General features: G+C 39.6%; 1 protein-coding gene across 2 annotated transcripts in view; it reads left to right on the plus strand.

The window, feature by feature from the left end:
- Positions 1 to 25,726, plus strand: part of OTULINL (OTU deubiquitinase with linear linkage specificity like) — a 999,021-nt gene that overhangs the window by 532,675 nt on the left and 440,620 nt on the right. For both annotated transcript variants that reach the window (XM_044065209.1, XM_044065208.1), the window contains exons 3-4: positions 16,831 to 16,865; positions 16,954 to 17,042. In XM_044065209.1, coding sequence (XP_043921144.1) covers positions 16,831 to 16,865; positions 16,954 to 17,042 — 124 coding nt within the window. The remainder of the gene's footprint in view (positions 1 to 16,830; positions 16,866 to 16,953; positions 17,043 to 25,726) is intronic.

Genomic DNA, 25,726 nt, shown 5'->3' on the forward strand with positions numbered 1-25,726 from the left:
TGAAGGACATTTAAACATGCCCTGCCTTTTCTTTCAGAATAGGTAATATAGTCAAATAGTCATTCAACCCTGGGGGGAAGTTTGCTGCTAGCTAAGGGACAAGCCATCAGGGTTGCTAGAATGACATCTTTAAAACAGGATGTTATTCAATAATTTATTTGTTTGAAAAATATGTTTCTTGAGAGAGGCTACCCTTGTGGCTTTATTGATGTAATTCTTTCTGGTGTATTAAGTGACTGGGGTACAAAATATATCCCCTTTTTAGGTAGAGGTTTGAACAGGATGAACAACACAGTTAACATCACTGAGACTGTGAGCAAAGTTGATTTCCAACAAGCATGCATTGTTCAATACAGCCCCCTGTACCATCAAGTGAAGGAAACGCTTTATAAAAACTGGAGCATTTTTAAACTAATACTGAAATTTTTCAAGTTTTAGGTGAGAAGCCTATATTTACAACTAAGATTGGCCCTAATTTAAAAGTAATCTTGGAAAATAATAATAAAAACCAAGGTGAACATGCTAAATCAAATGGTAGTAGACCCTGTGGTAGGTGTGCCTATTGTTCTTACATATTGCAAGACAATTCTATATCTTTAGACAACAAGATTAAGAATACAGTTTACTTAAGAAGGGGCAACTGTTATACAAGTAAACTGGTATACATTGCAAAGTGTAATTCTTGTATATCCTTCTACTTTGGGAAGACAGAAAGGTTATTTAAAACTAGAATATATGAACATCTAAGTGATATAAAGAACAAAAAGGAAACTAATGCTTTGTATAAGCATAGTACCCAATGTGTGGATTACAGTGGCTTCAAATTTGCTATATTAGATCTAGTGAATATTGATGTTAGGGGTGGAGATTGGCAAAATGTTTTAAACAAGAAAGAACTTTTATGGCAGTTAAGACTAGCAGGAAACTCCCCCCCCAGGGTTGAATGACTATTTGACTATATTACCTATTCTGAAAGAAAAGGCAGGACATGTTTAAATGTCCTTCATAGGTTTAAAATGTGACTATGTAACACAAACAACACATAAGTATTTGAATATATGTTTCTGTATTGCAAATTTAGACTAATATTATACTTCCTTGTGGCAAACGGCTTAAAATAAGCATGAGATTTTGTTTTTTAAGTTCATTTATATTTTTGCATTGTCTGAAAATTTTGTTAATTTTTTTTTAAACAAGTTTTAAATTTGTAAGGTGTAACAGCCAATCATTGTCAAGCTTATACTATTTAAACACTTTTTTCATGTTCATTGGGTTATTCTGATGAAGTCAACTGGCATTGACGAAAGCGCTAAATTTTAACTGTATTTGTGTTTTATATTTGGAATAAATTGTCTTGTGGATTCGCAACAGTAGTGCTTTTTTCCTGGATTTATTTGTTTTACTTTAGCACTACTGCACCACTATTTCAGTTATCTTGTTTGGCTTGTGGTGCTGGTTATTATGGAGTCCCCAGAGACTCTAAACTTGTCACCCATTTCTGAATCTGGGCAAAATGCTGAATTACTACTGATTAAAAAAGATGTAGCAGAACTCAAAGGGGAGCTTACTCATTTAATAGAACTGCTCTCCCAGTCTTGTTCAAGTATTTCTAATTCATTTTCAACCTCAGACGCTTGTATGGTGGACAGAGAGTATTCTAACAAGGCGACTACCAATTGCAGCCCTATTTTTCACCATTCCACCTTAAAAAACGTGGTGATGTCGTTACCACGGCCCACATACACCATGGTGAATTCCAACAGCGTTCTTTTGGCGAAGGGAAACAAGTTATTGAAGCTGGAAATGGTTCAGCTTCTCTTTTGCCCACAAACACTGGGAAATCTATCTGTGTAGTGCATTTTGGAGGCGAGATTGAAAATATCACGGACAACAGTCCAAACGCAATACGGCAAATTGAGCACCAAAACGCATTTTAAATAAAGGTATGACTCTTTCCAATACAGATTCTGTGCATTCTACTGTTTGTTTTGAGGGAAATTGCCATTCTAACAACAGGAACAATAGCTCTCATGGAGTGGATGCCAATTTAGTATGTACCTGTAAAAATCCTGTTTCTGCTAAAGTAAATGGTTGTGTGAACAAACCAAAGCAACATTATGGTGCATTAGTACAAAAACATTTTTCTTTTTCTAAAAGTACTAATACTGTAAAAGTTTCTTGCAATGGAAAAGAAAATAGTTCTAATATTTGTAAATCTTTTAAAGAAATGATTTATATCCTTGAGAAAAGACTTTTTAAATATAAAATGTGTCAAATTGAAATATGTTATTTAAATGAATGTATTAAAAATAAAGTAGTGCCACTAGATTTAAGAGTATTTAAATTTCCTTTTGGAATTTATTACAATACAGAAATTGTTAATGTATTCACTACTATGTTTGATAGGTGGGGACTTGAACTTCTTACTAAGAGTATGTTTTACTATGACCAAATGGAAGAAAGGTTGCACAAGGAAGTTGATAACCTTAATGAAATGATTTTTAATGACTTGCTATTTTCACAATATGAAGGGTTTTACAACAAGGTGATAAGTAGGGTGGATAAGAAATGTGGTAACATATTTAACAAGAAAGTAAAAAAATTGGATAGAGATTGTAAGCAGTATAAATACTGTAAGGTGTATCCTATTGACAAACTTATTTTTAGTGATAATGACAAAGTTGACTGTTTGTTCACTACATCAAATGGGAAAGGTGATTTAGACCATGTGGACCTAGAATTAACAGGAGAAGAAGAAAATTTTGTTGAGGGAGAAGGTAGTAACCGGTTGGACTATCAGGATTTTCCCCTTCCAAGATGCTCAGAAAGAATAGCGAGTCGCAAACAAGCGAATTACCAAACCTACAGCAAGGTAGTACAACAATACAGGGGTCCCCCCAGATGGTAGGAAATCTTGTTCCAGCTATACAAGTTAGTAATGTTCAGCACACATTAAATGGTTTTGACATTTATAATTACATAGACAGGGTCATTTCACAAGAATACTGTTCCCTGTTTTCGAAGGGATTTAAATTGTACCTACGAAAATCCCGGATATAGCTGGTACGTTGGTTGATGTGCAATTATATTTGAGAAAATTAAATTTTAAATTAATGTATTCCAACAAAGAAGAGCGTGACACAACTAATTTTTCTACACCAACTTTGAGAAAAAGTAGTGTGTATAACCCTTCCTTACACCCCCTCATTAGTACATTTGAGAAAGTTATTAAGGAAGATATCTATAAAATATGGGGTAATCAAAGAAGAATATTCTCTAATCTTAGTGTAGATGAGAGGAGTTTGTTAAATAACTTAAGGGAGGATAGAAGTATACGTGTCATGACACCCGATAAGGGTGGTGGAATTGTATTATATAATTGTGATGACTATAAAAATATTATGCAAACCATTTTATTTAATGCTGAAAAATATTCCACATGTTCTAGGAATGAAATACACATTTCCTATCAGAGAATAGACAGTTTTTTGTATGAGTATGTGATGGACCAGAGGATTTCTAAGGCAGACTATGATTTTCTTTTGAATTTACATCCCAAAATTCCTGTTATCTTTGGTATACCAAAAGTACACAAAAATATAGAAAATCCGCCTTTTAGGCCCATTGTGGCAGCGGCTGGTTCAAAAACACATAACTTAGCTGTATATGTGGATAGAAAGATCAAACGTGGTTGAGCAATTCCCACACTTGGTCAAAGATTCCTGGGACTTTCTAGGACAATTAAAAAGTGACCTTTGGTGTGCTGATTCTTATCTTTTGACTGTTGATATAGAAGATTTGTTTTCCTACATTCCCAAGCAAGAAGGGTTAAACTTTTTCAAAGATATCCTTTGGACATCTTCGAATTTACACCCTGATGAAATTAATTTAATATGTGAACTCATGGGAATAATTTTGGAAAACAACTACATATACTTTGAAGGAGAATACTTTCAGCAAGTCAAGGGTGTAGCAATTGGTGCAGCTTGCGCTCCAACTTATGCTAACTTGGTCTTGCTGGGCTGGGAAAGAGAACATGTTTCAAAAGTGAATTATTTTCCAAGGTTGTATTTTACTGTATTTTTTTGGATGATATTTTTATTTTGTAGAAGGGAACTTCTGAATCCATTCCACTATTCATTCAATACCTGAATCAAACTATCAATTTCTTAAAATTTACATTTAACTTTGATAAGCAAGAGATTCATTATTTAGACATCAGAATAATTAAGGACCATGAAAAGTTTATATACAAGGTTTATCGTAAAAAAAACTTTTTGTGATAGTTATTTACACTTTGATAGTCATCACCCAATGTCACAAAAGAAAAGCATCATTAAGGGACAAGCCATCAGGGTTGCTAGAATGACATCTTTAAAACAGGATGTTATTCAAGAATTTATTTGTTTGAAAAATATGTTTCTTGAGAGAGGCTACCCTGGTGGCTTTATTGATGTAATTCTTTCTGCTGTATTATGTGACTGGGGTACAAAATATATCCCCCTTTTAGGTAGAGGTTTGAACAGGATGAACAACACAGTTAACATCACTGAGACTGTGAGCAAAGTTGATTTCCAACAAGCATGCATTGTTCAATACAGCCCCCTATACCGTCAAGTGAAGGAAACGCTTTATAAAAACTGGAGCATTTTTAAAACTAATACTGAAATTTTTCAAGTTTTAGGTGAGAAGCCTGTATTTACAACTAAGATTGGCCCTAATTTAAAAGTAATCTTGGAAAATAAAAATAAAAATCAAGGTGAACATGCTAAATCAAATGGTAGTAGACCCTGTGGTAGGTGTGCCTATTGTTCTTACATATTGCAAGACAATTCTATATCTTTAGACAACAAGAATAAGAATACAGTTTACTTAAGAAGGGGCAACTGTTATACAAGTAAACTGGTATACATTGCAAAGTGTAATTCTTGTATATCCTTCTACTTTGGGAAGACAGAAAGGTTATTTAAAACTAGAATATATGAACATCTAAATGATATAAAGAACAAAAAGGAAACTAATGCTTTGTATAAGCATAGTACCCAATGTGTGGATTACAGTGGCTTCAAATTTGCTATATTAGATCTAGTGAATATTGATGTTAGGGGTGGAGATTGGCAAAATGTTTTAAACAAGAAAGAACTTTTATGGCAGTTAAGACTAGCAGCAAACTTCCCCCCAGGGTCGAATGACTATTTGACTATATTACCTATTCTGAAAGAAAAGGAAGGACATGTTTAAATCTCCTTCATAGGTTTAAATGTGACTATGTAACACAAACAACACATAAGTATTTGAATATCTGTTTCTGTATTGCAAATTTAGACTAATATAATACTTCCTTGTGGCAAACTGCTTAAAATAAGCATGAGATTTTATTTTTTAAGTTAATTTATATTTTTGCATTGTCTGAAAATGTTGTTAATTTTTTTTAAAGCAAGTTTTAAATTTGTAAGGTGTAACAGCCAATCATTGTCAAGCTTATACTATTTAAACACATTTTTCATGTTCATTGGGTTATTCTGATTAAGTCAACTGGCATTGACGAAAGCGCTAAATTGTAACTTTATTTGTGTTTTATATTTGGAATAAAGTGTCTTGTGGACTCGCAACAGAAGTGCTTTTTTCTGGATTTATATGAACAAATGGGGACAGAAAATACTACAACAGTATTTAAATAAGCTGTATGAAAGATGCAAGGAAGAAGGAATGTAAGAAATGTATAGAAACTTAATTTTTTTGAAAATGGCAGATTTGATCTAACAAATAAGAATTTTAGTAGGTGTGAAGTACTACAGGTACAGGAGAAGGTTAAATGAAGTACTACAGGCACAGGAGAAGGTTAAAAATAAAATGCTGCTGTTGGGGAGAATGGGATACACATTGTTACTATACTGAGCAGGGAAGAATGACAGTTAGATATTAGATGCCAGATATGTAATACATGGATAAAGAGTGATAAAGTAAGTAGTGTGAATAGTATATTGTAACAGTGCTGGGACTGGTGGAGGAAATAAGCAGTTGGAGGGAGAAAGAGAAAGTGGCATAAGCAAAGCTTTTGGACTGTGTAAGTCATACTTATGTAATGCATAATTGTAATTGTGGGGTAAGGAAAAAAAATATGTATATTGTCTGCAGTGTTTGTAAAACAACTCTTGTAAGTCATTAGAAATAGATGTTTGGGGAAAATTATAATGATGAAAAGTGGAGTTGGACAGAGCAGTCCTTTGAGCCTCATTTTATTCGGCTTAGTTATTACTGTGATATTAATACAAGTTAAGTTTGACTATGGAACAAATACAAGGAGGTAGAGCTAAGTAAAAGGATATTATGGCCAGTTTTACTCACTTGCACAAATAATGCTATTCTGATAGAGCAGCACGTGTAGTTGGTTCCCTTTATAATGGATTTGGTTAAGAAAGACTGCCAATGAATAGGTCAGAACTGAGTAAAAACAAAGCAAGAAATGGGAGAAACCAAGAAAATAGAAGGGGTTTATTTTACATTTAGTATCAGTAAAATATTAAGGGTTCACTTTGGGGATAGAGAAATGGTAAAGCAGGAATGGAATAGAGTAATAAAGGGTAAAGGTATTAATTAATATGTTTAATGTATTTATATTTCTTGCTGAAATGACTGTTCGTTAGTATGGGGGTATTTTAAATCCCATGAAAGGTGACGTATGAAGAGAAATAGAAAGGAGGAAGTTGGGAATGTTCAGCCTAGCCCTTTTTTAGGTTTTGCCTGTATTTCAAGTAATAATATTTATAAAAAAAGATGAGAGCATATCAGAGAAACTTTTAGTGTTGTGTGTAGATAGCGTGCCCGATAATAAAATACTTGCTGTTGGTGTAAGTGACTTAACTCTGGTATAAGCCTTGTTCATAGACAGACTATACACCAGATTGTTCTTTTGGAATCTGATCCATTGTGTCTTTTTTGGAAACTAGGAAGGAAAAAGTATATGAAAAGGATATTTTTATAAAATAGTCAAAGAAGAAGTGGGTTCTTTGAAGGAAAGTATGAGAAAAGCGAGAACAGAAAGATAGTGTACAAGGAAGTTTTGAAAGAGTGTTTAATGTCAGGATGGAAGTCTATAATGGAAGAAAATGTGTCAGGTGAGAAATCTGCAAATGTTTTGTGTGAGTAAACTGACAGTTAAACCAGAAATGAGGTATAAGGCACTTCAGAAATGGCAATGCTAAGTGAAGAGATATAGTGGAGACAGTGAAGCATGTATTTTTAGAATGCAGACTGGACGTTTTGGGGATTTATAACAAACATTATACTTCACATATATTGCTATTTATCATAGAACGTAAGCAATATTACATAAATTATTCAATTCCTGTATTTTTTTTTAAACAATAAACATCTTTATTAAACTGTCACGTGCTACATAGGCAATCGTACATCTGTATACATGAAAACAAACCACACCAACACAATCCTAGTTGCAGGCATTTTATGTCACAAACCATACTGGCACACACCCACCTGCAAACATTATACATCAGTTATAATCTGCCCAATCTTTCTCACTCAAACGTTACATAGCTCACTTAAATCCTGCTTCCTTTTAGGCTTCATACCTCCCTTGTATGTATTGTTCCCACAACTCCCATTTTTTTCCTTTGTAGTTTCTACCCTTTTCTAATGATCTCAATTCCAGTTGTTTCATCTCTGTTACTGCATTCACTACTTCCAGTATAGTTGATACGCTAATGTATTGTGCAGTAAAGTCTGAACAAGTAATGAATTCAGCAATTTAAAACAGGTAATTATTACACAAAATCTGTATGCTTAAAGTTGATATGTGGATTATTATCAGACTATTTAAATGTTATTCTAACTGTAACTGTTATCAACAACTTTAGATGTTGTTCTAAGTTTCTTAGTGAAATAGTATTGTCTTATTTATTTCATTATATAATATGATGATATTATATAATAAGGCCCGTGGTGCTTTCAAGTAAGTATTGTGATTTTTTTTGCTGCATCTGTCTAGGTTGCAGTCAATTTAGGCAGAGGTAGGACCTTTGTTTAATGTCTCATCCAGAGGATGGCACCCTAAGAGTTCAAATCCCCCATCTCCCACCCCAACCACACACACACATGCACACACTACACTGTGTTACTAATAGAACATTAATTGAAGCAGTTTAAAGAATTGTAATGGAATAACATTCTGGCAGTGCAAATGTGCAGAGCTTTGAATTAAAGCAGTTTGCAACTGCCATCCTGTAATATGGGTGTTGAGAAGTATATGCTACCTCAAGAACAATTGGAAAAACTAGGTAATGTACTACACTGACAAAGCAGATAGAATCTGTTAAAATAAATTACTGAATTGTGTGTGTGTGTGTGTGTGTGTGTGTGTGTGTGTGTGAGGGGGGGGATTCTGCTAAAATCCCTCAAACTTTACTCCCACCCTTAGCAGTTTCAGACAATTAAATGCATGCACAGATAGGTAAAAGTAATGTTCTTCTTTCAGCTTTTCCCGGTTAGGGGACGCCACAGCGGAATTCAGGTCCGCTAATGATTGGCAGTAGATTTTTTACGGGTGCCAAGGTGCCAGCTCGACGCCCAACCTTCAGCGAAGGCACGCCCATTCTATGCATGTTTTTTGAATGCCACTCGACTGCGGGGAGGACATGCAGACTCCACACAGAAGGCGCTCCAGCCGAGAATCGAATGGGAGAACCTCTTGCTGTGAGGCAACAGCAATACCGCTGCACCACCGCGGCTTATGTATTGCCATGTTATAAAGCTATTGTGCATTACCAGCAATTTAAATAATTTTTTTAAGTAGGTCCCATTTTCTTACAGTATTAAGGATGGGAATTACTGAGGAATAGTGGACTATTTGGAGGCTCTTAACCCTTCATATATAGCACTAAATCCAATGATCCTCAGCCATCAGATATTCCTTAGTACCCCTTCTCTTTTGGGCTTTATTTGCTGACTTCTGCATTAGTTACTGTTATTGCTCTGTCCTTCATACTTTGATGGTGCTGTTGTTTTGAAGCATATGATCTACGGCGCCTGATATTTACTTTTGTCATTGTATAATTATATATTTTAGACCATTTGTTATTGCTGCTCTTTTCTAGTTAACATCACATTGTTATTTGTGTGTGACCCCGTGTGACCTTGATTCCTTCATTTCCTTACTGCTTTGCAGCCTTCTTTGTAACACTGGAAAATAACTGTCACATGCATAGTATGTCTACCAAGTTACCAGAAAAATCTAAATGAAATAAATAGTTTGCAGTGTAATCAGAAGAAAGCCAGTTCTGAAATTGCCCATTGTTTTTGCAGCTTATCTACTATGACCTTAGAAGTTCTTTAATGGTTTATGAAAAGAAACCTTAAAGAACAGGATGCAGAGTTTATACTGCCACGAAAATAAATCTTAAATGTAAAAGTGCACTACTTTGCTTTGGCAGATGGGGTTATTCAAAACTGAAATATGTATTAGCCAAAGGATTTTGTTTTATTTGCATTGCCAATTTTAAGGCAGTGTCCTATGCAGGTTAAGTCATTTCATTGTTGCTAAGAAAACCAGAGTGCTAAATGTGAACATTTTATGACTTCAGTTTGCTTTTGTACCTTCACCTGTCTATAATTGATAATATAGGCCTTAAACTGATTTCATGCATATTTTGCATAGGGATTTATTCTTTCGTATCCTTGCTGTGCTGTCTCAATTCTATTTTTTTTTCTGATACACTGACAGCATAGAGGTACATTTTTAATATTACCTGCTGGTTGTTTGTGACTACTTGAACTGAGCTGTTTCTTCCTGGATACATGTTTTGCTTCTTGCACAAGAGCAATTTATCTTAAAATGGGTATTCGTCTTTTTATTTATTTTATTTAACATTTGTTTATAGGGAAGGTCTGACTGGGACAGAGCCCATTTTCAGTGGAGGCCTGGGGAGAAACACTTCAGATACATGTCTTTGGAATGTGGGAGGAAACTGGAGCACCCAGAGGAAATTCACACGAATGCAGGGAGGGCATGCAGACTCTGCACAGAAGACACCCCATCTGACAATTGAACCGGATAACCTGTTGCTGTGAGGTGACAACGCTAATAACTGCACCACTGTGCCACCCATTTCTACGACAGTGCACTAATGAGTACCAGTGGTAAAAAACTAAAAAAAAAAATGCTCTGCATGAAAAACAGAAAATAAATTAAGTCACTGGCCTGTGCGCGTGCCCATATTTTCAAAATTTGCACAGCTTCTGTATTCTACATCAAGTCAGTTGAAAAGACAAATGTTTATATGCACTGAAACTACATCTTGTACTTAAGAATATTCTGGATATAGTACAGATTATTATTTAATTTAAAACATGACAGCTTATTTTTGCTTTAAAGTGATTTTATATTAAATACATTTCAGTTGTGTACTAATATACTTGTTTTCTACTTGTATCAAAGTCCCTTTTTAATGTAAACTGTTGTTTTAAATAATTTTACAGTGTACATCACTTGATTTAGGTAGTTAAACATGACTGCTTGAAAGCAGAGTTAACAGCCTATTGACATTAAAATCAGTGCACCAGTAAATTAGACCTTTGAATAGTATCATAATTATGTCTAGCCTTTAGTAAAATTGCTCAGTATTTAAGAAAATTAGCACATTTAGCATGCATTTTTCTTCGTTATAATCCTCTTTTAAACCTGCATACATGTATAGAATTTAAAAATGAAATACTGCATCCACAAAGGTTAATTAATATTGCTTCTTTAATGATCCCGGCATTAAACTACCTTCAGTCACCTCCTAGACAGACGTATTAAAATGAAAGCCTTTTTTTCATTTTTGTCCTATATTTGCTCACATCTTTGGAGACCATCAAGCTCTTTAGTCTACCAGCCTGGTGTATTTGTTCCCAAGAGAGACAACAGCCCTATGGCCCATTCATTCCTCATATGTGCAAGTGGGAAACATCAAAGGCAGTGTCATCAGCCATTTTTGATGGCACAGGCAGTGGTTTTATAGTTTGTCAAAACCCCATTGTGCATGCCTATGGCCCAGCATGCACTGGGTCTCAGAAAGTGCTTGCCATCCTGTTCTGCATGTGGGATAGTGCCTCAGAAGACACCTCATTGAAGCACATGCTCCTGTGACATCTCTGGTGTTCACTGGGGATTCTGCCAATGGAAGTGCAACCCAGACATGCTCACTACACCCTCTTCCTTGAGGAAGGTGAGAAGACATTGCCTCATCACTGCTGTTCTTCCTTTTGCCAGCTCCCCAGCTTTCTAGGTCACTAACGAAACTTTGGTCATCTGGGTTATAGACAGGGCTTTGTCTGTGCTAATGAAACTGGCAGAAGCCTTAGTTTTGTGTGAAGCATTTGGCTGTATGAGACAGCAGGTTAATATTCTGCTGGTAGATTTGACAAAGCTTTGATCTGAATTCCTGTATATCGTATTCAGTAAGCACTGTGAACAAAACATACTAGGTAGATAACAGCAAATGTATGTATGTATTGACAAAGTGGCAGCTGGGGATGTGAAGTGAATTTCTTGTGTGGGAGTCATGCCAGTAGGCCACAAGTTTGTCATTGTGTTGAAGTTAGAAGGGCATAGAGTCAAATGGTGGGTGGAGGGACAGTATACCTCCAAAGATTAACTGAATAAAGGAGAATCTGGCATTTGAGTAATACGGTGAAAATACTGATCCACATGAGTTATAAAATTAAATTAATTGGATATGAAAAGTTAAAGGAGACATTGGATCACCAAGGGAATTATGTTTCAGACGGTTACCAGAAATCTGATAGTGGTAGAGACGAGGCATTACAAATTAAAATAGTAAATGAAAACTAGAAGATTTCATAAACTCATACACCAAAAATAGAACCAAATGAACTGCTTCACTCCAACTGTTTATTCCACCATAAAAATCTGGTACTTTGGCCATTCGCCTTGACAGGATCTGAAACACCCTTGAGAAGCATTGCATTTTATACATGTGCAGACCCAATTAGAATAGCAGTTAAACAGTTAATCAGAATAGTAGTAAAAACACCAAAATAGAACATTAAAGCTAAAACATTATTCAGTGAATTATTCAAAAATAAACATTTATTTCATGATTTAAACCTCTTGGGGAAGTTTTTTTATAATTTAATATTAACTTAGTTTCTAAATCTAATAATTTATTTAAATAGTCAGCACCCCTTGGTAAAATGGGCCTTGCTAACACAGAAAAGAAAAAAAAAAAACAGAATCCACTCCATGCGGCTTCATAAAGTACTCAGCTACAGGACATTTTGTGTTCAGATTTCTGATGTCCCCATAATGTTCCAGTATATGAATCTTGACCTTGCGTTTGGTTTGACCCACATACCACATAGGATTTAAACAATTACCAGGGCTATATGTGGGGATATTCAGGAAAGACAAAACAAGGGTGTACATTGGTTTAAAGGTATTAACACCTGGATTTTCCTGGTGTATTTATGTACGTCTCATTTTAGCTGGTCTTGTCATATACTTTGCCCTTATGTATGAAGGAGTCCTTTATTCTCATAGGTACAGAGTCTCTGTATAGCATGCCACAGCTAATTATATGTGATGTATTAGGAAGTGCTGTACTTAAGAGTCTTCATGCTGTTGTGTGCCTGCTTTGAATATGAAAACTAGTGTAATATGGAATCATAAAATCGAGCATCTTAAAATGCTTTTTTGGATATTTCCAGTTTAGAACATATACAACCGACATACTGTCATGGTATTTGATATGCATTGTATAAATTGTAGATTGACAGACTGTCACTGTGAGACTCCATCAAGCAACATAAAAGGTCCTTGACCACCCCCCAGAGATTAAAAAGGTTACGCCTCCACTTACAGTAGAAAAGCATAAACCTCACTGTACTGAAGCAGACTGCCCCAACACACACACACACACACACACACACACACAAAATATTTGGCTTAATTCACTTTTCTTTTATATTGACTTGCAATTGTACATACAAACTTGTTGACTGTTATCTTTCTGCACTTGGCTTGATCCCATATAACAACAATACTGACTCCACTAATGTTTTGAGTGCACAGTATATCCAAATTCACTTGGACCTCCCGCAAATAAGACCTAAACCTGCCCAAAAAAAAATAGTCTCACTGTTTAAGAAGCATTGATCTGTATAAGTACTGTTTTGTTCTAACTGAAGAAAATTCCACAGAAGCTGTACTGACCCAGACGCAACCTACAATGAAAGAGGAGGAGGAGCTCAACACAGAAGAAGTAAGAGCACCACTAAGGAAAATGAAGTCAGGGAAAGCAGCAGCCTCAGATGAGGTCACAGCAGATATGATAAAGATGTTGGGCGAAATAGGAGAGAACTGGCTCCTGAGGGCACTCATAGCAGTATGGAGAGAAGGGCATATCCCAAATGGCTGGAGAATAAGCATACTAGTGCCAGTTCAAGAACAAAGGAGATATTTACAGCTGTGGGCAGTACAGACGTATCAGACTCCTGTCATACTGCATGAAAGTTCTGCATGAAAGTTCTGGAGAGGGTAATTGATAAATGAATATACAGAGTAGTAGAAAGTAAGATAGGAGATGAGCAGTTCAGATTCAGATCGGGATGCAACACAATTGACCTTATGTTTACAGTGAAACAGATACTTCAGAAGAAGCTAAAAATGAAGAAAGAGTATAACTGGACATTCCTTGACTTGGAGAAAGCATATGACAAGGTCCCACGAAAGATGATTTGGGCAGTCCTGTGATGGTTCGAAGTCCTAGAAACAACATTGGTAGAATTAGTGCAGGCTATGTACAAGGGCCCAATAACTCGACTACAAACAGTGTTCAGGCTCGCAGAGGTGTTCCCAGTGGGAGTGGGGGTGCATCTGAGCCCACAGCTGTTCATATTGGTGACAGACTACGTTAGCAAACAGATCAGAGGGGACAGATCAACAAAATTGCTGTATGCAGATGATGTGGTATTACAGGCAGACTCTGTGCAAGAACTTCTGCAAAGGATAGGGGAATGGAATGTAAAACTTTTGGCACATGGGATGAATGTGAGTACAGTTAAGACAGTTGTAATGGCAGGAAATGAGGGAATCAGAAGAAGCTGAGAATTGAGATAGAAAGGAGACTAGTGGCCTAGGTAACAGTTTCAAGTATCTGGATGGGGTGGTTGAGAAGAAGGGAAGTCTGAATGAGGAGGTCAAAGCTGGAATCGGGGGGTGCTGCAGCCAGCTGGCACAGGGTGTCAGGAGTAGTGTATGATAGAAGAAGGCCAAAGAAGCTGAAAAGTAAGGCGTACAAAACAGTGGTGGAACCAGTACTACTGTATGGTACAGAAACCTAGGCAGTAAAGGTAGAGCAGTTGAGGAAGCTAGAGGTGATGAAGATGAAGTGCCTGAGGTGGGTAGTAGGATGCACACTGTGAGACAGGCGAACAAATGAGGACTTTATGGTATAAGCTTGAGTAGCTCCAATTGCACATAAGGTCAAAGAGAACAGATTACGGTGGTTCAGGCACATGTGCAGAAAAGCAGAAGACCATCTGGTTAAGATGATTTAGAACAGACAGAAAGAAGGCAAGAGGTAATGAGGGTGTCCAGCAAAGAGGTGCATGGATAATATGAGAGAAGAGCTGCAGCAGCCAGGCACGAGTGTCGAGGAAGGTAGGAATGTGTCATTTGAATAGTGAAAAATGGCAACAGTTGACATGACACCCCGACCCCATGTAGAAAATGAGGAAAGGGGGTTGATGATGATGATCTACATAAATAGAGCTAATTTTCACTTTGTCTTTCTATGGCCTTGTCACCTCAAAGCCCTGTCCTTGTATTCAGTCTCCTACAGACTACTGATAGGCAATCTATTCCTAACCTATAAGGCATTCTCTGATCCAGCCCTGATGGATCTGCTATACATTTGCAAAACAAACAGGACTAGCATTACCCAGTCTAAGGATCTAAACCTAGTCTGTAACCTAAAAAAAAACAAGCTGGAGGGACAGGTATGTGTCTTAGAGATAACCCCTTCTCTGGAACAGACTCCCCTTTCATGTGAAACAGATCTCTTCCCTAAGCCTATTCAAACACAATTTGGACCAATGTAATGGGAAATTGCAAATTCACCCCTAGCTTGTCACCTTGGGCCCTTATGGATGGGGCAGTTTTTAGATGTCGTAAGCCACAGGCATGTACCAAAGCCAATGTAGCCTGTGATCTTTGATAATTGGGAAAACTGGGACATGAATGGCTAAGTTTAAAAAGGCTCTAGGGCTGTTAGCCTAGTAAACTGCTATGATCATATGAAGAGATAGATGGGAAGTTATAATGAACATGCCTGGAAATGTTTATCATATGGAAACAACAAAGAATTCATAAAAATATTAAATTTCTTGGAATATTTTAAGATTTTTTTGATTTTTTCACCCATTTTATAAGTGCACTAATGTATTTCAGTACAAGCAAGTTTGGTAACACTAATATACCAGAAGAACTCATTATTCATTTGATTACATTTCATGCTTTACAGACTAGGATTCTTAATATTTTGCATACTGTAAAAGACCATGTTGCACAGCCTTGTGTACACAGAGAGTGATTCGGGAAAGTTCACAGTGCTGACTTGCAGCGATTTATAAGTCAGCAGGATGGGGACTGCTCAGTATTTCTGATCCACACACAGATGTGGTAGTCTGTGGGCACAGACTATGACGATTAGGCACCTGTGCATTATATAATGCTGCTTTGTCCAGGAAGTTAAGTGAAATGACAGTTCACAGAAGTACATACTACACAACTTCTCAGCAGAATTGTGTACTTCCACTGACTTTTGTAAGTAACCTACATCGTAATGTGGTACTTTGTAAACCAAACAGAGCAGACTTCTATCCTCATAGCTCAAAGCTATGTAGCTACAGTCTGTTAAATGGGGTTTCCATCTGCGGCTCTTCCACTTGCTTTGAATGGTCAATTCTTAGATTTTCACAAGAGCATTTAATGTAATTCATTACCATGCTGATTATGCATGACTTTGAATCCAAATTTAATGAGAAGCTCAACTCTAACAAAATAAGCAGAGAATTGCTCTTACAAATGACTAAATCCCTGTCATAATCTCTCTCAGTATGTATGCATATTGTCTTGCACATTACTTGTCTTTCCATTGCTTAAGAAATGCAAAGATTAAATAAAGCTTGAGCAGTAAATATTTGACCTAATGTCTGTGAATTTAAGAGTTGAATTCATTACTGATTACAGCACCTCTGTTTTCTGGTTTCAGTAGCTTGTTGTATCTTTTGGCTTTTCCCGGTTAGGGGTCGCCACAGCGGAACTCCGGTCCGCTAATGATTGGCAGTAGATTTTTACGTACCGACTTGCCAGGCCTGACGCACAACCTTCAACGAAGGTACGCCCATTCACGCATGTCTCCACACAGAAGACGCTTTAGCTGAAAATCGAACAGGACAACATCTTACTGTAAGGCGACAACGCTATCGCAGCACCACCACCGCAGCTTGTAATCTAAAAATGATATTCCAGGACTGATATTTGTGGCTTTGACCTCCAGTCAAATATTGTGAAACTTGATTAGTCATTTTGTACACAGTTAGCAGTTAAGCTGTCCATTCAGTAAAAGAGTCATTAATTGCTACTGCAGTCAGTTTTTAGCAGGAATTTCCTGTATAACTTATAACTCCATTGTTTCAAGTCAGATATGTCCTTCTGTTGCTGGGACAAGGGATGTACTCCTTAACGACTAATAATGCTTATTTTATGCTAACTCTGGTTTGACTTTTGTTTATTCTCTGAATTTACAGCTGTCAAAGAAGATGCTTCAGAACACCATTCCAAAGTAAGAAATCTTAATCTGCCAGTAAGAATATTGGTTTCAGTTAACGTTTACCTACTTGTGTACTAAATGTCTATTCTCTGGGATTTAGAGAACAGTATTGATCAAAAGGTTGATCTAATGGAGTATGCCGTGAGAGAGTGGAAAGGTACCACAGAGGCAGCTAAGCTGATGAAAAAGGTAAATATTTGTAATACATTTCTTATCTTCATCAAAAGCCATTTTTTTGGATTCCTGAGTTTATAGGTTTGATTGCCAAGGTAAGCTACTTATCTAAATTACAATATTTTGTTCCTGCAAAGTTTTATCTGTAAAGTGAGACGCAGTTGCACATACACAAGAATATATGTTTGAAATATTTGTATTATGTAAAATCTTTGTGTCTGCATTTGTGTTTGTACTTACACAAAAGTATTTATATTACATACATAAACATATGTGCATGGAGGCATCCACAAATTATTTCACATTCATTATCTAATCATCTCTGTAAAAGGAAAGGTACTCTTTGCTAATATTTCTTGCATGCTGTTAAAGACATCAGGCTTCATCTGATATAAGTGGAAGTGCACAGTGACGTTTATAGTTAAGTGATAACAGATATAAATAATCATTTACAGCGAAGTGCGTAAATTCTGCTGTGAGACCATTTCAGTTATAAATTAAGTATACTGTTTTTAGTAAAATTATATATTAATATTTGTGTGCACTTGCATTTCATCAGATTTGTCAAATGTATTGCAATGATATATATTCAGTTTTGCAGCATGCTGATACGATGCCTTGGTAGGCACTGTTAACTTTTTCTGTACCATGCACATTAACAAGAGATGAATGAGAAGATTATGCTTCAAATATACAGTGATATGTATTCATTTTGAAAGATGCAAAACGAGCTTTGCAGATTCTATAGCTGAACAACTGTGGTTGAATATTCCCACACAAGTTCATTTTGTGTGCGCATGTGTGCCGGGACATTATATAATGTAGTCAAAATAATTGATTGTGTTTTTGTATATTTCATTCCTCCAGTCTGAGGAATGAAACACTAGAAATGACAGTTCACAAGGCACCCTAAGAAAATGGAATGTGATTGTGAAGGATAACGGAGGTGGAGGAATTTGGTCTTCCAAAATGCGAACATGAAAAAATTCTAACATGGAAGACTGAGTCTCTGTTGTGCTACTGAGTAACTAATGAAGCTGCCCTATCATACCCTTGAGCATGACAAAAAAGATGAATTTGCATGAATCCAGTACTGTGTGTACAGTCTGTAACAATAGTATCTGTCAGCTGTAAGCCATTGAGGAGGACTTTGTACATTGTGTGTCCTGTGGTGGAGGGGGTCTTTTAAGGACAAAGTACAGAGTCGATGCAGTGTTAGCATAGGTGGTATGGTGGCATTGAACCTGTCCGTTACTTTGTTGATTGCCTTTTGGATAGATGTATTATGAAAAATGTAAGGGATTGCAGAGAGTACAGTCCCCTTATCTGTATGATCTGATGTTATCCATGTCACTATTCCTCACTCTTGGGTCTTGGATCCGACATCGGATCCGAGCCAACAACTTTACAGACAGCTTCTAAGCTCGAGCTCCTCTCACACCCATGATCCCTTGCTGCCCTCTAACCCCTCAAATCTCATTTGTCTCATTCAGCATCAGACATAGGTTTCTTTATCTCTGCTTCTCTAGGGGATAAGTAGCATTATTTTTAAATTTTTGTCTGTTTGCATCTCTTTGTGTTTGATTGTTACAGTTTAGTGTTCTCTTCTGTGCTAATAGTGTTAGTCCCTCCCCTCTCATGTTATATTCTCGTTTAGTTCGGTTTTGTTGCCCTTTTTGTAGTGGCCATTTCTTAGTCTTCCCAGTGTAGTTTTTGTGTAGCTTTATTGTTTGTGCTTGGTGTAGTTATCTGTGGTAGTTTATTCAGCTGTATTTTCTGGCTCTGACCTCAGCTTGTTTTTCCTGGTCTCGAGTTTGCATGTCCCTTTGGCTTAGATTCTGTCATTATGTCTGACAAGCCTGTCTGTTTTAAAAGGTGCTCCTCATGCGGTCAAAAGATGCTTGTTTCTTATTCGCATGAGGAGTGCCTTTATTGTTTGGGAGCCGACTACCTGGAGGTTGAATGCGACATTTGTGCCTTGTTCAACCCCAGGGCTTTGGTTGAGCGCTGAAACAAACTCCTTTTGAAAGGGTTGGCTCAAGGGGAGTCTCTTGGCTCATTCCCCTGCCAAGTCTGGACCCTCAGAGCACAAATGGAAGGCCCCCCCCAGTGTCGTCGTCCTCCTCCTCAAAAAAGGTGAGGCTGTCGGATCCTAATGCCTCAGATCTGACTCCAGCCTCGACCGTGTCAGATCCGATGCACTCAGGTCCTAAGATCTGTGACCCCCTCGGATCCAGAGCCTCCGCTCCAGATTGAAGGAATCCACTCCTGCATGCAAGGTCTCCGGTCGAATCCGGACCAGCCACTGATCTGGCTTCCTCGGGTCCGGGTCATTTGGGATCCAAGCGCTCAGATCCTACCTTGTCATTGGAACCGAAGAGGTCGGAACCAAGATCAGTGTGGGATCTCACTATTGTAATTGAGGATTCCCCCTTGATTCTGTTTGGGACAGTCCCCTTCTGCCTCCAAGCACACGTCTTGTTCTTTAGAAGGGAGGTCCTTGGGATCTAGACACCCATACCCAGCTAGGTCCTCCACCTCCTGTAGGTCCTCCAGAAGTTTACTCCCTTCCAATATGGACAGGATGATGAAGTCCTTTCTCAAGGCTCAGATTGAGTTGGGCCTTCTCCCATCCCCTGCCCATCCGGCCAGGGGGCCATCTCCTACCCCCTCGTTGACTTCTCAACTGACCAGATTGGTTTCTGACTTTCTGGTCTTGGATTGCACAGGAAGGTAGATGGAGATCCCTGGGGACTTTTCTATCCCTGCCTTGTATAAGTCCCTGACTACATCTGCTTGGCCTCCAGCTGGGCAGGTGGAGTCCCAGGCCAGAGCGGTCGCCCCTGGAGTCCTTGGATGGGGGTTCCGGACCTGTTTTCTTGGACCGTTCACTTCTGCTTGGTGCTTTGGCCCTTGACAGCCTGGGGCCGGTACTATCCGGAGGCCTGAAGGTTATGGCCTGCTCTGGTCCTCCTCCCCCTGTGGGCCTTCCTGTCAGGAGTGTGGATGGGGAATCGTCCAGTCCTTTAGCTTTCTGGGTTATAGAGAGGACTTTTTCCTCCCAGAGAGTTTCCTCCCCGGCCTTTCAAGGATGATCCCAGCCCCTCTGAGCAGACCCACTCATCCTGTCCCAGGTCAGCCCTCTCGAACTATCCTTCAGGTGGGAGCTACCCCAACTGGGGTCACCCTCTCTTCCGAATCCTCCCCTGAGCCACCCCTAGAGGAGGATCCTCAGAAGAGATTGTGTAAGAGGAGACACTTGGACTCCCCTGCTGAGTCGCTTACCATGGATATGGACCTCGATGAAAGGGAATGGGTCCCCCAGATCTCCGCCCCAGGATGTCACCTTTGGGGACATCTTGGAAATCCTTAAGCTTAAGGGCGGTTGGTTCCCCCATCCTTCAAGAAGTCAATCTTTCTGAGGGCTTTTGGCATGGGACCAGCTATCACCGGTCCTCCCCTGCAGACAAACTTGTAGACCTTATTGCCAGCAGGGCATGGAAGGAGCCGGATACTGTGGAACCTGTTCCCATACTTGCGGGCAAATTCCTCAATCCCCCTTCTCACAAGCAGTTCTGGTCGAAAGGTGTGCCAGTCGATGCAAATGTGGTAGCTGCCGCCACCAAGAAAGACCTGGCAGAACAGAGCACATCTGTCCATCCCCCCAGCCGTGAGTCCTGGGTGATTGATAGGCATGGAAAGCAGGTTTTTGTCTCAGCTACATTCTGTCTGCAGGCACTTAACTACCTGGCACATTTCCCCGACTACAAAGGGACCTGGTCAAGGAGCTTACCGCATCTCTTTCTGAGGTACTGCATGCTGGTGAACTAAGTAGGGTGTTCTCCAAACTGTCCACACTTTGTTCGCTGGCTAGTTCATCGATGAGGCTGATTGGTAACACTTTGGAAGGGGCCGGCTCAGGCATCACTATTCAGCGTCATGCCTGGCTACGCCTTTGTGGATTTGCAGAATCCTTTAAGGTGTCTTTCATCAACACCGCCTTCGATGGTTCTACCCTGTTTGGCCCTTCAGTCAAAAGAGACTCTTCCTGCAGTGAGCAGGAAGGCAAGTCCTTGTTGGCTGTGGGAATCAGGTTTTGCACCCCTCAGTGTTCCTTTTCCAAGATGCAGTGAGAGGCCAGGAAAATGTGGTTTCGCAAGCCACAGTCTGCCTTCCAGGACGCTCAGGATGACCCCTCCTCCAGGGGTTAGGGGAGAGGATTTAACGGCAGATGCCACTGCAGGGGCAGAGGGGGTCCGCAAAATCAGGGCTCCAGGAAACCCTTCTCTTTGAAGCCCCAGCAGTGCTGCTGAAGTGCTGCCCAATTGTCCTGCCCTGGAGGCAGTCGATGGTCATTTGTCTTTGCACTCTTTGACCTGGGCAAGTATTACAAAAAATCGTTAGGTGCTAAACATAATTTCTAGAGGTTATTCCATTCCTTTTTCTCAGTCTTCTCCTCTGGTCAGGAGATACCTGACCGATGCACCACCCTATCACAGGTAGCTAGTTCAGGAGAGAAGTGCTCAAGCTTCTTCGAAAGAGAGCCATCCAAGAGGTCCCCCCAGAGCAATGAGAATCTGGAACTTACTCGGTCTTCATTTTGGTGCCAAAGAAGATGGGGGGGGGGGCCTGCGTCCAATCCTGGACCTCGGCATATTCAATCTGTCTATCAAGAATTCCAAGTTCTGGATTGTCACTGTCTAGTCCATCATGCCTCTGTTGCACAAGGATGATTGGATGTGCTCCGTGATCTCCAGAACATGTACTATCATATAAAAATAGACAGGTGCTCCAGGAGGTATCTCTGCTTTTGAATAGAGGCCAATCACTACCAGTTCAGGACCCTGCCCTTTGGTCTCACCACAGCTCCCCTGGTGTTCACCAAGCGCATAGCAGTGGTTGCAGCTCACTTGATACTACAGGAATTTCAGGTGTTTCCATACCTTGATGATTGGCTCCTCACAACTCCCACAAAGCATCACCTGGTCACTGCCTCTCAGTATCTCCTCCAAATATTTGACCAGTTAGGGATCACATTGAATCTCCCCAAACTGAACTTGATTCCATCACAAAATCTGGAATTCATCGAGATCCAGCTGGATAGTGTATCGGAGAATGTAGCATTCCCGCTCCACCTGGTACATCTCATCAGATTTCCTGTTCAGTGTGCTCTCCATCTGTCTTGTCCCCAGGCCCATCTTATTCTCAGGGCCTTAGGCTCCATGGCAGCAGCAATCTATCTAGTGCCGTTAGCCAGGTTTTACATGAGGGTTCTACAATGGACTCTATTGGTTCAGTGGTCTTCCCCATCTCGTCTAATGACAACCCTGATCCATCTCACCCCACTGTGCAGGTGTCATCTCCTTTGTTGGATCCAGTCTTCCAAACTCCACACAGGCAGACCATTCTCTCTTCCTCCCGCTAGCACTGCAGTGACCTCAGATGCTTCCCTGTTCGGGGAGGCATTTTCTGGGAAAGGACGGTCCAAGGCATGTGGTCCACTGCAGAGACCAAACTGCACATCAACATCTTGGAGATGAGGGCAATCCTCCTCAGACTGCTAGCCTTTCAGGAATGCTCCCTCTGAGTGCCATTGTAGTTCACGTGGACAACATGGCTGTTGTGTGGTACATCAACAAGCAAGTGAGCACACGTTCGTATCTGCTTTGTCGAGTGGTCATGAGAGTGTGAGAATTGGTGAGGTCCTTGCAAAGCATATTCCAGGAGAGTCCAATGTGCTGGTGGACAGACTCAGCAGGGGAATCCTGAGTCCTCACGAGTGGTCCTTGAATCCTTCAGTGGTGAAAGAGATCTTCCTTCGCTGGGGTCAGCCAAGCTGCAATCTGTTTGCTTCTCCTCTCAACCACAAATGCAACCAGTATTTTGCCCTGATTCCTCTGGACAGGAAGTCCTCCAGGGATGCTCTAGCTTACAATTGGTCCCCAGGTCTCCTTTATGCCTATCCTCACCTGCCTCTCATTCCCAGAGTACTTCAGAAAGCTCGTCGCCTCAAGGACACCTTTGATCCTCATTGCCTCTTTTGGCCTTGGCAGGTTTGGTTTCCCCCTTCTTCGGTCTCATTTGAAGTACCCCTGGGTACTAGATCCCATTCCGGATCTGATTTTCCATCCCTCCCAGCCTCCGATTCCCAACCTCCAGATGCTTCGTCTGACGGCATGGTTTGTCCACTTCTAGTAATCCTGAATTAGCCCAGGCTACTTTCTCCCATTAAGAACATTATCTTGGCCTCTCAGAAGGTTTCCACTAGAATGATTTACACCAGTAAGTGGAAAAGGTTTTCTAATTGGGCTAAGTAGCACAATCTCAGTCCAGCTTCTATTTCAGATATCTTGCTCTTCTTATCTTTGCTGTTTCAGGACGGAGCTAGCTTCTAGACTGTCAAAGTGCATTTGGTAGCTATTTCCAACTTCCATGTTTATGGGGAACCTACCCTCTCCTCTCGCTTGTGTAAAGCGTTTTTAAAAGGGTTTTTTTCTGCTCCGACCTCCTGTCAAGGATCTTTCCCCTCCTTGGGACCTTTCCTTTCTGCTGCAGTCTCTCACACAGAGTCCATTTGAGCGTGCTTCCACATGTGATATCAAATTCTTGTGGAAGACAGCTTTTCTAGTAGCCATAACTTCAGCTAAAAGAGTTTTGGAATTGCAGGGTCGTTCTATCAAACCACCTTTCATGGCTTTTCATTCAGAGTGGCCCTTCAAACTAACCCTTCATTCATGCCAAAGGTTGCCACAGAAGCAAATCTGAACCAGTCAATCCAACTGCCAGTTTTCTTCCCAAATTTTGCTAATAAAGGGGGGTATCCATTGCATATGGTAGATGTGCATAGACAGTTACATTTCTACCTAGATAGGACAAAGAGTTTCCGCATGTCTGCCCAGCTGTTTGTCGCATTCTCTTTTAACAGGAAGGGTCAGGCGGTGTCCAAAGTAAATGTCTCCCATTGTATTTTGATGTGCATTTACTTTGCTTATTCATCCAAAGGTGTATCCTTACCAGGTCCAATCAGAGCTCATTCCACTAGGTTAATGGCTATGTCAGCTGCCTAGCTTGCCCGTCATTCTGTAGATGACATTTGTGCGGCAGCCAACTGGTCTTAGTCACTACAAACTTGACATTGTCTCTAGGACCAGGGCTTCCATTGGCTCCACAGTTCTTCGGCATGTCCGTCTATGAGGCCACCTAAGATTCAGGGTAGCTGGGGACTCTGACCCAAGAGTGAGGAATAGTGACATGGATAACATCACATCAGATAAAGAGTTATGTACTTACCATAACTTGGCATCTGTGTTATCCTATGTCACTTTTCATCACTATCCCTCCCTCTACCCCCCTGTCATGTAGGGTCTAGAGGATGTAGAGACGTCCTATCTGTTGGTCAAGGTCTTCCTTAGTTGCTTTCTGGCTTAAGCAAACTCGATCTGAGGGGTTAGAGGGCATCAAGGGATCATGGGATTGGGAGGAGCTCGATCCTAGAAGCTGTCTGTAAAGTTGCCATCTCATCCGATGTAGGATCCAAGACCGAAGAGTGATGAATAGTGACATAGGATAACACAGATGCCAAGTTATGGTAAGTATATAACTCTTTTTTTTCATGTCTTGTTTGGGTTTCCTGATGACTTTTGATCATTTTTGAGAGTTTATTTTTTCATTTTGTGTAATTTTGAGGGGTTTCAAACTTGCTATGCAGATCCACACACAATTATCAGTAAATGCTGTGATCCATATGTTGTGAGTGGCAACACCAGCACATGATTGCAGATACATGAATTACATGATACATTCTTACTCTGTTACATTATGGCCATGTTTTTTTTACCCTTCTTCTGTGCTTTGCATGCATTTTGTTACTTACTTTTAAATGTTGCTGTAGTTTGGGATTTTATATACTTTATTAAAAATGAAATAAAATGAAAAAGGATTTTTCGACTTTCAGTTTTTCTGCTCGGAGAAGTCTCAGGGTCTACTTAGGTAACCACCATGCTCCATTTGGTCCATATTGGTGCTTGTGCACCTGGTTTGGGGTCTATTCACTACTAGTCTCCATTTTGTTTCTACTGTATACAGTGTTAAACTCTGTTCATAGGAGTCATCAAGAAAAGTGTGCACATTTGGCACTAAAAAGCTGCCCATATCATGAATGTGCCAATGAGAACCTCTGATACTAAAACAAGGCCATTTTTCACTTTGTATTTTTTACTTGATTAATCAGGTTATATTCCTAACTGTTGTGGGCTCTATTTTTCCATTCTACTATTCATGAGTGATATCTAAAGAAATGTGAGAATTTCTACACCATTTGCCACATACTGAGATGGAGTCAGTAAAAGGTTAGAGGAAGTAACACTTCTCAGAAGAGTGTACTGAGAGCATTTGGTCAAAAGGACTTCAAACATAAGATGAGAAGGAAAAAGTTAAGGTTAAGGAGCTTCAGCACAAAAATGATTCCTCGCAAAATTCTACTGCTTTGGCGTGGCCATTACCATTCCTTCAGGCTCCCCTGTCTTTCTTCACCCAGACCAAAGGGAGTCATATGGCCCTTATCAGCCTGATCATGAAACTACTTCCTCCTACTCTTGTGAGCAAGTCCTAGGGCTTCATTACAGTTGACACTGCATCATTCCCTCAGGTATCATGCATGATTGTTGTAGGCTTGGAACCTGGTGATCCCACTGCTGGCA

Source organism: Protopterus annectens, chromosome 3.part0 (genome assembly GCF_019279795.1).
Source record: "Protopterus annectens isolate FY-2018-M chromosome 3.part0, PAN1.0, whole genome shotgun sequence".
Taxonomy (NCBI): domain Eukaryota; kingdom Metazoa; phylum Chordata; order Ceratodontiformes; family Protopteridae; genus Protopterus; species Protopterus annectens.